The 16,663-nt window shown below is 38.2% G+C and overlaps 1 protein-coding gene across 5 annotated transcripts in view; it reads left to right on the top strand.

Annotated features, from left to right (window-relative positions):
• Positions 1 to 16,663, top strand: part of Nrcam (neuronal cell adhesion molecule) — a 277,444-nt gene that overhangs the window by 190,823 nt on the left and 69,958 nt on the right. For 4 of the 5 annotated variants that reach the window (XM_071613514.1, XM_071613519.1, XM_071613512.1 and 1 more), the window contains exon 4: positions 15,190 to 15,391. In XM_071613514.1, the coding sequence (XP_071469615.1) occupies positions 15,286 to 15,391 (106 nt within the window). In that variant the 5' untranslated portion in view covers positions 15,190 to 15,285. Of the gene's footprint in view, positions 1 to 9,682; positions 9,753 to 15,189; positions 15,392 to 16,663 lie in introns of those variants that run through there. The other variant, XM_071613513.1, reaches the window with a different exon arrangement.

Here is a 16,663-nt window from a genome sequence, read left to right as displayed (position 1 = left end):
GGCGCTGGCGAAACGCATGGTTATTGCACACTCGAATTGTAATCTTGGTTTACCTTAATTAATTTGAATTTAAATAGGCACATGTGTCTAGTGGTTGCTGTTTGGGACAGCACAGTTCCAAAGGTTGACATCTTGAGGGCGTCTCCAGTGAATAGGAACATTCTCTCCAGGAGAGAAGTGTTCCAGGGAAAGGAACAACAGTGAAAGGCATGGAGATTCATGTGTTTGTGGGCTTGTGACAAAGTGAGTAAAAAGAAAGAGCCTAGAAAGGGAGGTATCTCTGATGGGCTGTGTGATTATAATAATCACCGTTTACTGAGGGTCCACTGTGCTTCCGGCACATTGCTATGCGCGCGACGTTTCTCATTCTCCACTGCCTATTTTATAAGGGAGGAGACTAACATAAGAGTTTATTTAACATAATCAGTGCAACTCAGCTTCTAAGTGATGAAGCCAGAATTTAAAAGAGGGTCTGACTCCACAGTCCTTCCTCTTTTCATTCCATCACTTTGCCCAACTTGTGCAAACCACATGGGGAGTTTGGGCTTTCCGTCAATAGGCAAGCCTGTTCTTAATTAGGATATTCTATGCAAGAGTGAAATGATGTAAAATCAAGGAGAGAAAGGAGTTGAGAGAAAGGGTCAGAAAGGAATGGCCCAGTAGGACCTAGGGCTAGAAAGGAGAAGGATGTGAAGAGTTCCTGAAGAGTGGGAAATAGGAGGCTGGACAGCAGGGGTAGTGGGAATAACTAAGAGAAAGCACTGTAGGAAGAGTGCTGTGGTTGGAGGGGATTGTTGTCATCCCCTTAGGACAAAAGGACTGGCTGCCCAGAGCTCAGGGTGCTAATTGGAGAAGGAAATTGGCAAAAATCCTATCACAGCACACAGACAACCAACTCTTTCCCCAACAGGCAGAAGAGGCCCAGGCTCTCGCTCTGCTTAAGGAAAAACAGTTTTCACAGTATCTGAGTCTCAGTTAGATGTTTTTTTCTAATCTCTATTTCTGGTGGCTTATTTTTCTTAGACAGAAATAAATAGCATTGACTTTTCAACGTGTTTGTAATCCTCAGCATGCCAAGCGATGTAGAGACTGGAGGAGGCGGTGTGGCGTGTAAAGCAGGGGACAAACGCATTCATCTGCGACTGTGAGGGAGCAGATCCTCTCTGCCTAACTTAGGTTTACATCTCACGTGCCTCCAATGAGCTGGAAGGGAATGTAAGGATGGAAGTAATTTTGATTTGAAATCAAGCTATGTAGAAGTGAAGCTTAATATACCACAAAAACCATTTTGAGAAAAACCGAAAATTGTCATGAACTCTTATTAAGGAAACTGATTTGCAGATGGTGATAGAATTTTTTATGAAAATGACAAACATAGCTTCTTCTTGTTGGCTTTATTTATTTCCATTAGAATATGATTCTATGTACATTTCTCCTCTTGAAATCTTTCAATAATTCAGTTAGATTCATAGACTAATATATTGTCTGCCATTTGTGTGTGTGTGTGTGTATATGTTGTTTAGTTTCCTGCATTTAGAAACAGATTTGTTTAACTTATACTGGGACTAGCATGAGTGTTATATGTGAAAGCATTCACCCAGGGATATACCCAGGGATATGATCAGGAATATGTCCTCTAAAGAGTGTCTTGATTTGGAAAACCTAGTATTCAACTTTTTTTTTTTTTACAACTTTATTAAGGTATGGTTTACATACCACAAAATTTAGCCATGTTAAATGTAGTTTTATGAGTGTTAGCACATTTTTAATTGTTGGGCAGACTTCGCCCCTTCCAAGTTATAGAACACTTCCATCAGCTGGGTATGATGGCACATGCCTGTAATCCCAGTGGCTTGGGAGCCTGAGTCAGGAGGATTGTGAGTTCAAAGCCAGCCTCAGCAACTTAGTGAGGTCCCAAGCAAGTCAGTGAGACCCTGTCTCTAAATAAAATATTTAAGAGGGCTGGGGATGTGGCTGAGTGGTTAAGCATCCCTGGGTTCAATCCCCAGTAACAAAAAAGAGACCACCATCATCAACTGAAAACCCCTGCCTCCCCCTCCAGCCCCTGGAATGTCGGTTTTGTGTTTGTCTTTCTAGAAGCTCACATCAGTGGAATCGTGCCTTTTTTCACTTAGCATGGTTTGAGGTTTGCATCCACGTTGCAGGCTGTTGCATTTTGTATAGGAATTCATTCTTCTTTACTTCTGGGTAGTATTCCATTATGTGGATAGGCCACATTTTGTTTATCATTTTACCAATTGACTCATATTTGGATTTTTTTCCATTTTTTATTATTATAAATAATTCTGTATACATTTGCATACAAGTGTTTGTGTAGATATATTTTTCATGACTTTAGGTGATACCTAGGAATGGAACTGCTAGGTCATTTGGTAAGGCAGTGTTTAACTTTCAACAAATTGTCAAACTGTTTTCTGAAGTATCTGTTTTTGTGTTCCCATAACAGCATCTGAAGATTCCAGTTTCTCCGTTCCCTTACCAACACTGGATATTATCAGTCTTTTCAAAGTATAGACATTCAAGTGGTTGTGTTGCAGTACCACATTGTGCTCTTAATTTGTGTTTCCTTAGTGATAAGTGACATTGAGTGTCTTTTCATGTGCTTATTAGAAATTCATGTATTTTCCTTGGAGAAGTGTTTATCCAAATCTTTTGCCCTTCTGCTTTGTTAAGATGTTTGTCTTCCTATTTTTGAGTTCTAAGTGTTTTTCTTTATGTTGTGGATACAAGTCTTTTATTAGATATATGATTTGTAAATACTTTTCTTCCTAGTCTGTGGGAAGTCTTTGCATTTTCTTATCCATGTCTTTTGAGGATCAAATATTTTTAATTTTGATGGTGTTCTATTTATCAATTATTTTTCCTTTGGTGTCATATCTAAGCAATTACTAATCAAGATCACAGAGCTATTTTCTTGCATTTTATGCTAAAGATGGAAAATTACTGAGTTTTATTCTAAGAGTCTCCTGAATGCTCCAATAGGGGATTGGCAGTCTCTGATAGTTTTATGGTTTAGTGGTTGTGGTTATGATAGATGGCAGGAGACTGGGTATATTGTTGTCAGTTTAAATAATTATAACTTGGCCCCAGCAGTCCTATGTCACCCCTACTTTTGAACACTTAAAAAAAGTCCCCTCCTGTCTGTTAGCCATCAATTTCCTCTCCCACTGTCTCCAGCCTCAGGCAGCCATTGATCTGTACAGAATCAATTCCCAAATGATTGAGCTGGATTTCACTGAACCCTCTAAAATTCCCTGCACATTTCACTCTTTGCATGAGAAAGTGGTACTCTTCATTCTCCTTGTGGAAAAAAAAAAAGTTCTTTCACTGTACCCAGCTCAATACTGTAAAATTCATCTAATAAAACACATTCAAAACTCATTCACACAGCACTTAAATTCCCTTATACCCAGGCACCAACTCGACTTTTCTATCCTATTCCTCTTTCTTTGAGTCCTTTGGCTCTGTCTGAATACTGTTAGAAACACAACATAGCTGGCTTCTTTGACTCCCTGAGTTTTCCTTTCCCCTGTGTAGAGTATTCTTGTTACTTTTCCAAGGCTCATGATGTTTTTCCTCTTAAGCAGAATTGGACACATCTTGTTTCATGCTTCTGTAGACTCAGCTCCTGCTCCTAGTGGATTCCTCACCACATGATTTAATACTCACTTTTCTTCTCACAGAGCTCACTTACCTCTCTCCAGCCCAGATTTGAATACTTTCAGGGGTACAAATTTTGTCAAATTCACTTTGGAATCCCACAGTATCTGAAACTTAATGGGTAATAATGTATGTTTTTAATAATAAATTTGACCAATCTTACAAAGAACTCAGTGTACTTAGAATTGTTCTAATGCTACAGCCTCAAGGCTTTTAGTAAAAATGAGAATTCTGTCCATTAAGTACTGATACTTTAGAAATGCTCCAGCTCTTGGACTTTGCTATCTCTGTACAGGATATGAGCTTGCTTCTCAGTTTTGGAGGCTCCTCCTCCAGTCAAAATATTCAGCATCTAATGTAGAGGTTATCATCAGCTACTTCCCCCTGTTGAACTCATTACTCAGAAATGTATACAGGATAGTTTGTTTCCATCCAAACCCTTGTTCTCAATGCCAATCAAAACTTCATCTTTCAAAGATGATTTTTTTTTCTACTTCTTGTTTGGCTGATAGCTTAAGTTCCATTTGAAAAGGTTGTATCTAAGAACTAGATGGTTCTTTCTTTTTTCTAATATCAGGAGATTGAACCCAGGGGGACTTTACCTCCAGTCCTTTTTATTTTTTCTTTTGAGACAAATCTCACTAAGTTGCCCAGGCTGGTCTTGAACTTGCCATCCTCCAGCTACACTCTCCTCCTGCCTCAGCCTCCTGAGTTACTTGGTAGGTGTGAGCCACCCTACCAAGCAGAACTATATCTCTTGAACTAGTTGAATATACAGTTAAAAAACAGGACAAAACTGAAAATTTATGAAGGCTGTTCTTACAGCCAACTTTGATAAAAATCAAATGTCATCACTGAGCTCCTATGGATAGCAACAAATCTAGAACTGTTTCTAGAAGGCCATTAGACCTTCCAAAAATAAAAGGATTTTTATTTCAAGGCTTATTAGAGGAGTTGGAGGCCAAAATGATTTATACTCTAGCAAGGGCTGAAAATACTATTTTTTAAAAATACTTTTATTAGTGCATGATATGCAATAGTTAGGTTCATTTCAACATAACCATACATGCATGGAATTTATTAGGCTCCATTTGAATCCCTGGTGTCTCCTCTTTTCTTCCTCTCCTCCCTCCCCTGTTTCCCTTCCTTCTATTTATATGTCTATTTATTTTAAATTGGTGCTTTATAGATACACATAAAGGTGAAAATACTCCCATTTAAAATTCTCAAAGGAGACAAAATCTGAACTTTAAAGCCTTCCTGAGACAAACAAGACATATTTAAGATGCTTCCCTCATCCTGAGGTACATGTATGCGGAGGGCATCCACAGCTCACCACTTCATCCGGAGCCAGCTGACAAGCAGGGACTGGACCCTCATCAGTTTATTCTGTCCATTCCTGAGCATCCCCCACAGCCATACATTTCTTTTTCTTGATTGTGAGACCTTTAACATACTTGAAGAAATTTGTTTTTATAATTTTAGCCCAGTTTTTTGGGTGCATTGCCATAATTTCTAAATGAAAAAAAAAATAATCACAATGTAACTGAAATTCATTACATCTATAACATCTCTTCTTTCAGTGCATTGCCTTTGTCTTCCTGACTTACTTTTTTTTCCTATTTCCCAACTCTTTCCAGAAGAATACAAATATTTGTCTTTGGAAATAAATGTCAGTTTACCCATAAAAAATTTTTTGACAGCAATTCTAGGCTTAAAGTTCTAATCAACCAAATTTGATACAAACCAGAGGCTTCTCTGTCCTGATTCTTCCAGGTTATGGACACTTAGACCAAGCATACTTTCTTCCTGGGGATATTCCTCAACTGCAATTTGAATTGCCATTTCCTTTACACTATTTGCAAAGGAATATGCTATGGCGTTTGCATAACTGGGAGTGGAAACAAAAGTGCCTGTCTTAGAAAAGGTGGTTCCTGAGAAGTCAATCTTTTAGCACAGACAGCAGACTACTCCAAAGCTCTTAAACCATTAGATTGATGAAATCTCATATTACAGAGAATATTGTTTCTAACATTGATGCTTTTGTGCACTTAGCTTTTACAGAGAACATAGCCTCCTGAAGAGAGTATACTTAACTTCCTGGAAACTTAGTTGTTTTCTAAATGCTCAGGAGAAGGATGCATAAATAAATAAATACGGTTGCATACATAAATCTGGCAAATTTTCTTTTAAGAAAGTGGCCCCTCATTGATTTATTTATTTTTGCTAAGTGCAGATTTTCACCCGGCCTGCTAGAGAAAACTAACTGTGCCAGGAGTAAATTTCTTGCATTACTCTGCTGTTTTACTGGTAAATCCTTTGTAGTACAAAACACATATCAGCAAGTGACTGATATTTGTTCTTTATATGAAATAGCCTCTGGCTGGAATGAAGGATTTCCAGCTGTTTGGTTTATGATAATATACCTTCTCCAGCCTGATAGCAAGTGGAAAATACAATTCTTCAGGTCATGTCAATTTCCATTCCTCATTTTCATGGTTCTGTTGTGATTATGCATAGCCTGGATACCTTAGCAAAATTTATTTTGAAATGTTGTTGTGAAGATTATAGTAATCTTTGACATGGCAAGAGTGATGTACATTGGGTTTGATAAATCTGAGTCTTTTGCCTCCACAATCCCATACCAGGGCCTATGATTGGAAAAAGGCCAAATTATAGAAAAGAATAACTCAGAAATTCAGCTGGAAGGGAGACAAAGGAGCTGGGTGCATCCAACAAACACTCACACAGTCCATCAGCCATGGCTCACCCAATTTTTCTGTTCCCTGACTCATCACTGAGATAAAGCAAGAAGATGGCCATCCTGCAGAATGTCACTTCTGAAACTCTTTCCCAGAAAGGCACTTCAGATTTGCTAGGAATGGAGCATGTTCTATGTGTCCCAGAGGGTAGTTCTTACTAAATATTCCCCATGCCCTCAACATTTCCCAGACTGTCTTGAGATTGGAGACATTGACTACTTACAGTCAATGTACTGTGAACAAAATATGTGTGTGTCACATCTTTTGTGTGTGGGGGTGTGTGTGGACAGGGATTGAACTCAGGGGCACTTGACCACTGAGCCATATCCCCAGCCCTATTTTGTATTTTATTTAGAGACAGGGTCTCACTAAGTTGCTTAGTGCCTCACGGTTGCTGATACTGGCTTCAAACTCTTGATCCCTCTGCCCCAGCCTCCTGAGCCACTGGGATTACAGGCATGCACCACCAAGCTCAGCTGCATGTGTGTGTCACTTCTGGTTAGAAGAAGGTAAGAGCGGGAGGACATGGGATTTTGGAAGCTACTTGTTGAGATGGCTGCATCACAAAGTGGGAGCCTGTCAGCCTGTAACAGAGGCTCCACACACTCACTGGACCTTAGCATGAGTGAAGTATAAGTTGCATTGTGTTGGGCACTGAGACTTCTAGGTTAATTTCTTCTGGAGTATAGGTTAATTCTCTGTTACTCATTCTTCTCCTGCACTACCACTCCCTATGCACATCAGTAAAGAAACACACATTGAGATGCTAACCTGTGTGCTGCATCCCTACCCTGAATAGCTCATCCTGCTCACCATGTATAATAGGGTTTATCTTTGAAATGTGACATAAGTTTCTTTAAAGTAACTAGCCAGCCAGGCATTCCAAAAGGCCCTTATCTACTATTAAATGGCTGCCATTCTCCATGTGTTGTTTGCTTGACAAGTAGATAAGGTAGAACACATTTAGAATACTAATATCCTACATGGCCTTTTTTTTTTTGTGTGTGTGTGTGTGTCTAAAATTTTTAATAAATTATTTCTGATCCTTATATCTTTTCATGATATTTGTAGAAATTTCAGTGTATAGGAAGATAAACAAAGCCAGAGCTTGTTTTAATCTAGAAATGTTTCCAAATCAGTCACTCTCAATACTGATATTCAGAATTAAATTTCCCTTTCTCAGATTTCACCTTTACAATAATTCCCTACTTTCCATTTTTAAAAATTGAAATTTTTTTTATTATTATCTGAAGAAACCCCTTGAGAAGTAGACCTTGTGGTAAAGGAGTGGGTCTCTCTCTGGGGCTTGGCCTTTTACTTCCACCTAAGCCGGGAGCCTTTCTTCAGTCTACTGTTTCGTGGGAGAGTGCGAGGAATATGGCTGGGCTGAACTGCATCAGATGGGGGAGGGGGAGGAAACTGGGGATTGAACTCAGGGGCATTGGACCACTGAGCCACACTCCCAGCCCTATTTTGTATTTTATTTAGAGACAGGGTCTCACTGAGTTGCTTAGCGCCTTGCTGTTGCTGAGGCTGGCTTTGAACTCTTGATCCTCTTGCCTCATCCTCCCAAGCCGCTGGAATTACAGATTTGTGCCACCGCCTCCGACTTCAATCAGAACTTCAGTGTGATTTATAGAGGTGGTAAATAAGATGGTAGGCTGTCAAAACTGGACTGCCTCACCCTGTTCTCAAGCTTACTTTTTGCTTTTGTGCAATATAATACTTAAGACCCCAAATAGGCATAATCTACAATAATTTTAGAATAAAGATATTTATACTAAATTAACATGTTAACCATCTCCTACTTATTTCTTTTTTTTTTCTCCTACTTATTTCTGAGTTTAAATAAGTATTGTGTGAGAAATATGACTGAAGTATGTACCCTTTGCTTGCTCCAACATGTGCACAAAGAAATCTGTTTAAAAACAAATAATAGAGAAGTTTTGAGGGAAAAAAATCCTATGTCACTAAACTATATTCTTTAAACATTCCTATGTTTCCAGATATGATCTGTCAGGGAGACTTATGCATTTGGATCATCACCCCTCCTAACATGCAAATTGGCATTTTTCTGGTTGCAAGAAACAGCCAATTCCAGTTTATATAAATTCACTGATGCTGGGGTTGTATAAAAAACCACCACAAAATTCTGTGGCCTGAAAAACAATTTATTTCTCATAATTCTGAGAGTTGACAGAGTGGTTCTTCTGTTGTAAATGGTTTAAAGGTCACTTTCTCATATGCTTTCAGTTTGGAGTTAGCTGGGACCAGAAAGTCCAAAATGGTCTTTTCTCTCCCAGGGTTTCTTTTTATTGATCTCTCTCCATCAGTGGTATAGCTCAAACCTTCTAGAGGGGACAAGAGGATAAGCCCAAGCATACAAACACTCATCACATCTCTACTTGTGTAGTGCATGCTAAAATCCTGTGGCCAAAGCATATCACATGGTCAAACCCAGAGCCACCATGAAAGAGGACTAGACAAGAGGGGAATACCAGGAAGACTGCTTCCTGGCGGTCCCCAATGTAATGTTCTACCTTCCATACTAATAAAGGTTGTTGCAGAATTCACAAGATGCAAGAAAGACAGGAAGCCATCTCAACCAGTCACCACTCTTCTAGATATCCTCAGAGAAAATTGGAATGTGATTTGGGCCACTTAGATTTAAAGGCCTGGTTATCATGTCATGCAAGAGTAGCAGGTGCTTTTTATCTCCTGTCCAGTGTTGCATCAATGCTGTGGTCACTCAGCAGTCTGTCTCTGCTTCCACTGATCCTTGGCTGCCCAGCAGCTTCATTCTGCTTTCAACACTTCAAATGTCCTCTACTGACTCATACTTGCTCATGCTACTTTGACTCTGTTTGACCTTTGTCCTTGGTTCCTACTCTAAATGCTGACTCACTCTGTCTCCCTTTCATTCATGATCCTCATAAGAAAGGAATTTGTTACAACTTGGTTGGTCACTCTTCAGTCCTCTCAAGTAGTGGAGTCATCTCACAGGCTCCACATGGCTGCCTGCCTTTGTTCAGATGCCCACCCTGATTCTATTAGCCTCTGCCAGGATGGCAGGGTCAGTGTAGAAAGACTGAGCATGGAAGCATTCGGGGTGTTGTCTCCACCCTTCTGCTTAGCTAATTGTGATTGGATTTAGAAGTAGGGAAGAGGAAGGGGATTCCCTATCCTTTTAGAAGAACTAGTCCCTTTCTCTTCTAGTCCAGCCAGCCTTCCGTTTCCAGTCAGCTCTCTCATCCCTGAAGCTGATCCTGAAGACTGTCTCAGACACCTGACTGAACAAGAGTGGAACAGGTGCGTCGTCATCCAGGTTGTTACTCATCTCACACATAAGGTCTTACCATTAACCGTGTTTTAGCCTTTGTCTTAGAACTCTAATTACATCATTGTTTCATATTATACTATTTCTTTTCTTGTCATTGCTCTGCTAACTAAAAGAAATGTGGAAAAGTCAATTTCCAGAGATTTTTTTTCATGTGTTGTGAATATCTACACTTTGTCAATTCTTGTTTCCCACCTATCAGTGGTCTAACTTCAGTGTCAAAATTTTATAATCTTCTGAATTCAAAACATCCTTAAAATATTGTTTAATATTTTTATGTTTATTTATGAACTACCTCTAGAAGAATTCACAAAACTTGATAACAGGGACTATCTTTCAAGGGAGAAACTGGCTTCTGGTTGTTGCCTTTGCACTAAATAACTTTTTTATATTTTATGAATATTGTACCATGTACATGTATTGCCTTCTTTTAAAATCAGCTTTTAAAAATATGTCTTGTCTCCATTCTCCTAATTTGCTGTCCCTTTAAAAGTCCAGGGCCAGCATGTGGTAAAATTTCAGGATGTACTTTTCACATGGAATTCACTGTGCAGAGGCTGCTGAAGCGGTGCTATGAGTAACAGTGTGAAGATCTATAGATATTCAGAATCCATTAGCACTTTAAAAAAAATGTCAGTGATGAAGCTTGGTAATTCTTTTTGCTTATTGGCTGATTGCAAAGTAGGAGAATATAGAAGGGAGGGGAATGCTAGGGCCTCTCACAGTTTTCGGTGACTGAAAGCATCAGGACTTTTCAGAATTGGAGCTCTAGGTCTGGTACCTCACAATCCATGTGTGAGTCCTTCAGCATATGATTACCAGCCTAGTCCTTGGAGTCCTAATCAGTAAGTGGGATAATAAAATTTATCTTTGGGGGTTGTTGGGAATATGGGATAACCTGATTCATGGAGGACCTTCAGGGCAATGACTGTCACAGAAAAGTGCTCAATAATGGTAACCGTAGTGATTGGGGGGTTTTGCCCCTCATCTGTGAAATGGATATGATACCTGCTTTCCTGTTGTCTGGAGCTCTCATAAGTCTCAAATAAGATAATTAGCTATCGCACTCTAAGGAATGAAGATTTTGAGCTATTATCAGATTCTGTTCCATCATCTATATTCTGGTAAAACAAAACACCTGTTAATTGTTCACCTTTCCTTAGGCACTGTTCCACGTTCGTTACCAGATTTCTTGTAGAAACTCTACTATGAGAGATTCTTTTGGACTATACAGAAATATAGTCCTTGAAGCTTCTTACAATATACTATGGTCTGAAGAGATCCTTACAAATTCTTTAGTCCCATAACCCCAAACAACTTTTTTACGAGGTTCATTTTTAGTTGTACAGTTGAATAGATGTAACTGTGACTTTATTCATGATTTTTCTCTAACCTTCTTTCTACAGTCTCAGATTCAAATCTGTGATTGAAAGTATCCAGGCATCAACTAGGGATGGGCATTCATGTGCTTATTCTTTTGGGTAAATATTTCAAATATAAAAAGTGACTATTCTAGAGTTGGCTGCTGGGAAACACCACTCACAGTCAGGATGATGCCACGCCTACTTAGTTATACAGTGAGTGATGCCAGCCACTGATGGGCTATCAGAGCAATAGTGTGTCATCGGATGTCCAGTCACAGTCACATAAGCATATTTACTGGCTTGGAGAATGTAGATCATGTTGTGTGTGCAGTCAGCATTGGACCACCCATGTTGGATACTGAAGAGCACAAACAGAGCCGAAGGAAAATGGTAAATAATGCTTGGCCTTCCAATTCTTCTGGAGAGCTGATTAAAAAAAAATTAAGATAATTTCAACTTTCAATTGAGAGAAAAACAAAGTTTTTTTTTTTTTTCTTTCCAGAAACAAGAGTTCTTAAATAATAGGTCACCCTTTTCTCAGGCTCAGTGTGAATTCTTTGTCAAAACCTTAGGTTTTTCTTTTGAAATAAATAGTAAATAATGCTCTATGATTTAAAGTTAATTTGATGCAAAAGAAGTAAGGGAAGCTTTAATTGAATTTGTTTATAGTTATGAAAAGTTTATTAAAGATAGGTTTGTTATATTTATTTATTAGAAATTTGTTGAAGATGGGAGATTTTTTTTTCTGTTTCACAGGTTCTATAGGTAACATGAAAAGTTGCTTTTAGTGGAGTTAAATGAAATATCAAAAGACTTTACTGTTTATTTTTACTCATGGTCATTTTAATAGAATATATGATTTTCAATATGAGGGTAAGTTATTTTCTGAAAATGAAATAGAACTTTTCTCATTCAAGCATACCTTAAAATGTCTATAGCAAATATATTTTGAAAATCACAAGCTAGCATGCTTCTTAGCCTTAACTAAAAATAATATTACTGCTTCATATTGGGGTTTTCCATTTTAACATAATTACATAACATAAGTTAGTCTTTGTTCATGATTCACAATTAAGGGGGAATGGCCATTAACTTCCAAGGTGAAGTAAAAGTAGATATGCTCTGGGTGGGCAGGGCGTTGACATCATTACTGAGAGGGTGAAGCAGTGGTTTTTCTTTGTGAGACATTCAGAGCACATTACTTTTACTGAGAGAAAGCTCAGTTTTCTGTAGCTGTATTTGATTTTTCAGTTTGATTGAGTGCTGGGGACTTAATGCTGTCCTTGAGCATTTGGGTTTTCACCTATGAGGGCATTCGTAGGAGGAGTGTGTGACTTTCCGTGGGTAGGATTCAGAGGATGGGCTAGACCATTGCTTTGTCCTCCCTAAACAGAGCCTCTGCTAGAATGATCTTGTGGCTAATGGTGCAGTTAACTTACAACTTCTGAGGAGAGACCACATCTTCAATTACAGTTGTTCATGGCCTCCCTGCAGTGTGAAGATTTATTTACTCATGTCCCATTAAGTAAGTGTTCTCTCAATTTTTCTTAGAATTTTGAGTTTTTACTTATCAGATGCTGATTTCATGCACTATTGTATATTTCATGTATACATTGAAAAAGTAAAGATAGTGCATTGATACTTTTCTTTATGTAAAGTTGTCTTACAGTTTTCTCTATTTTGAGGATTGAATAGTTAAGGCATCAAAGCAAAGTAAATAATAAATGAAGAACATAGAAGTAGTATGTAGTGGTTGAAGATCTTACATTATTACAATGCACTAGTACAAATTTTGGAAAGTATTTGAGTTTTCCAGTACCTGTTCAGAGAGCTAGGTACTTGAATAGAATAATCTGGATTAGCAAGGCACAGGAATCAGGCAGATATGTCCTTTGTGTCTGAGTTTTATTCTACTATAGTAAGATATACTTGTTTTGTTGCTGTTTGTACCATTTATTTTATTGTCAGAATAAATGTATGACTTCAGAATTAGCATTTTGACAGGAAAATCACTAGAGACCTGAGTAAACTTGATTGAATGGAGAGATGTTCTTTGGCACACAAAGAAAGGCATTCTGGTTTATATTTTGATCACTTTTCTATTCGCATCTCATTTATTCCTGGACATGAGAATTAATAGATCACAATACAGAAAGATACGTTTCCTGGTTCTTAAACAAAAACCCATGATGTGGATGTTTTGCAACATAATATTTGTAATGTTTTTAGCTTCAGTTTTTTTCTTTGTTTTGCAAGAAGTGTCCTCTGATAGATTTAACCAAGTGTAAATTAGAACTCAGCTGCTAGCAAAACACATTATCAGCCTTGTTTATTTTATTTTATATTTTTGCATTTAAGCTTCATTCCATATACAGACATGATATGACAACTAATTATAATCATATTGATTAGATTTTGGTTTTCAAACCAAAGAGTATAAATATAAACATAAATATTGCTTTGGGTAGCCTATGGTCAGAGTATCTAAAGACAATCTCAACTTCAAAGATATTGTCTCCATTGTGTTCTTCTTTCTTCCTTTCATCCATTCTTTTCCCCTAGAAATATGTTTATATCCTTTCATGTTCTGTGACATGTTACTGTGACAGGTGATGGGGATGTACTGGGAAACAGGACAAATATACTCCTAGCCCTGAGGAGACTTGCATATAATGAATGGGAAAGATGAACATCATAAAAACACACAACTATAAAAATAATACAAATTATTCAGTAATTAAAGTTATAAGAGTTGCCCCAGTTTGTGATTATAATATTTCTCCTAACTGCTCAAGAGAGCCACGGATCACACCCACCTGTCTCCATGAATGAAAAGACATTATCAAACCTATCACTCTAGGTGGGAGCTTGCAGGGAAAAAACATCTATATTTTGTATTGATTTGGACTCTCCAGTGGGATGCTTCCATGTGCAAAGCACACTCTACTAAGTGATGGGAGAAGGATGTAAGGTGATGAGGGAGACATATTCTTGCTTGAAGGTGCAGAAAGAGAGTATGCATAACACAATCATATGCACAGATCTATTTATTTGTATATCTTTTGTAATATACGTGATGTTTAAAACAAGGAATTTTAGGAATTCTGATGTGGTGGTGAAATGATTGCTAGTTTCTTGGAGGTGTCACTTTAATTGACATATAAGAAATAATTAGAACTTAGAGAAGAAAATGTGATGGATAAGCATACCAGGAAAGAACATTGAAAAAAAAAAAAAGACAAGAAGGTGAGACAATTGAGACATATTGAAGGGTTGACATAAGAAAAAAAAGAAATAAGTCGTTCAACAAGAAAACAGTTATATGGATATGGAAAGAGGTGGGGCTGGCAGGATAAACTGCTGCTGGAATACTGAGGTGTTTTGATACTTGTTTAGGAAGAGAATGGACTTCAGTTGGTAGAGTATGTGTGGCTATTCTCAAACTTGAATCAAAGAAGACCCTGTAGGAAAAATTAATCAGCATTGTGAAGGAGGGTGACCGCAGTGAGGAAGCCTTGGATCTGAGAGCCCAGCCAGGTCTGAGGACGTACTCTGAGTGAGAGCCAGTGATGGCCTGGATTGGCATTATTCAGCTGGTAAATCGGTGTTTGGGGTTTAAAGGAAATTTGCAGCAATGCCCTGAACTTTCCCAGAGGTGGTCTTCAGATTGGAAAAGCTTTAAACCTCCCCTCTAAAGTCACAAAGTGATGGCTTTCCAAAAAACTTAAAAGCCAAGTTTCCCTCTCTGTTAAGAAAGACATTGTGGCCTTTGAGCATTTTAAGTTCAAATATTTAAAATGGGAAAACCATAAGGATGGGAAAATGGACAGATTTGCTTGATATCACCACAAATATTTCTGAACTGATTTTAGCTGATTTATGAATAAATAATTATCCCAGTCTTGGGAGTTAAATATTTAAAAGTTAACTCCCTTTTAGGGTTCATGTATAATACAGGGCTGATTTTCTGTGCTGCCGACTTCCGTCCTTCATTTCCTTCTTTTTAATACATTATAATTATTATTCTTATTCCATCTCTTTTCAGTTCCCTGCATGAAAAATTATTTAAACGTTGCACACAAATCTTTTGTGAAAGAAGAAAAGGAAATTCAGCTTGTGGATCTCAGCAGGAGTGAAACTAATGCAGCTTAAAATAATGCCGAAAAAGAAGCGCTTATCTGCAGGCAGAGTGCCCCTGGTTCTCCTCCTGTGCCAGATGATTAGTGCACTGGAAGTACCTCTTGATCGTAAGTATTAACATTTTAAAGCTCTAGGCCTAGGAGTCAAAACCTCCCAGCATTTGCCATCACCCTGAACTGTGTGGATGGACAAGGTGTCTGCGTGATACTGAAAAGCTAATCGAAATTAATTTGGCATTTACCTTCAGTGCCTGGTGTTTATAAAGGCTCACATCATAGAAATGGCCATTGAAACTGCCAGCAGCACTGTCCCCGCCCTTTCATTATCCTTCTCCCTCAGGTGCCTTTTGTGTACCAAGGAGGGAATAGCCTGAGTAGGAGGGACTTGTGCAGCTGCTCAGATCCTCCCATCAGGCAGCTCTTTGTAGAAATAGTCCTGCAAGAAAACCATGTAAACTCTTCACAAGAATCTTGGAGACCTCCCCACTTATCCCAACACCATGTCACTTTCTCCCTCCCTAGGCAGAGAGAGCTCCCGAAGGACTGGATGGGCCACCCTAGATCCCCTGTATCCCAAACCACCCATACTTAATTTATCTTGATTTAGACAAGGCACATTTATTTCATTTTCTAATTTTGAATCCTAAATATGAGTCTGGAGCTAGGAAAAGTGTCGTAGCTACAAGCCTAGTGAATAGTCTTTTTTTTTTTTAATTTAAATGACATGATCAAAGACCAAGATACAAATTTTTGACAATAAGCAATCTGCAAAAATACTAAAATGAAGCAAACAACAGCTATTCTATTTAGTCTACTCTTGTCCCAGTAGTAAAATAGATACCACATTCTGTCTGCTTTGGGTGGCCTGTTTGTGAAAAATAAAGATAATTCTAGGTTCCAACTGTTCACTTTTCTTTCCATGGAAAGCAGAATTTCAAATCTGGACAATTACTGTACTCCGGAATTGATTTATCTTTTATCCCTAATCTGCATGACCTCTCTAAATCCATTAGCTTTCTGAATAGAACATCTGTTTGGCAAGGTTTCCAAGGTGCAAGGAAGACAGCACTTTCCTGGGGCTATTCAATTGTTAGGATGCACTTTTTTTGCCATAGAAGTAGCAACTGCCAGTGGGAAGACATTAAGAAGAGATGTGGTTTGCCCCACACTTTGTTCACTTCCTTTGCTGTACTTCTATATTCTAGAATACAATAAAATGCACTATTTTGCTTGTTTAAAAAAATGCTCATCCAGTAGCTTTAATTTATATGTGTTTACTCAAGCTTGTTGGAATGGGAATGCCTAAATAAGCATTTTCCCCAACAGATACAACAGAAAGAAATGCTTGGGAGAAATGCTTTTTGTTCTCTCTCATGTTAA

Source organism: Marmota flaviventris, chromosome 1 (assembly GCF_047511675.1).
Source record: "Marmota flaviventris isolate mMarFla1 chromosome 1, mMarFla1.hap1, whole genome shotgun sequence".
Taxonomy (NCBI): Eukaryota; Metazoa; Chordata; class Mammalia; order Rodentia; family Sciuridae; genus Marmota; species Marmota flaviventris.
The sequence above is the reverse complement of the archived record's forward strand: the minus strand, read 5'-3'. Positions and strand labels throughout refer to the sequence as shown.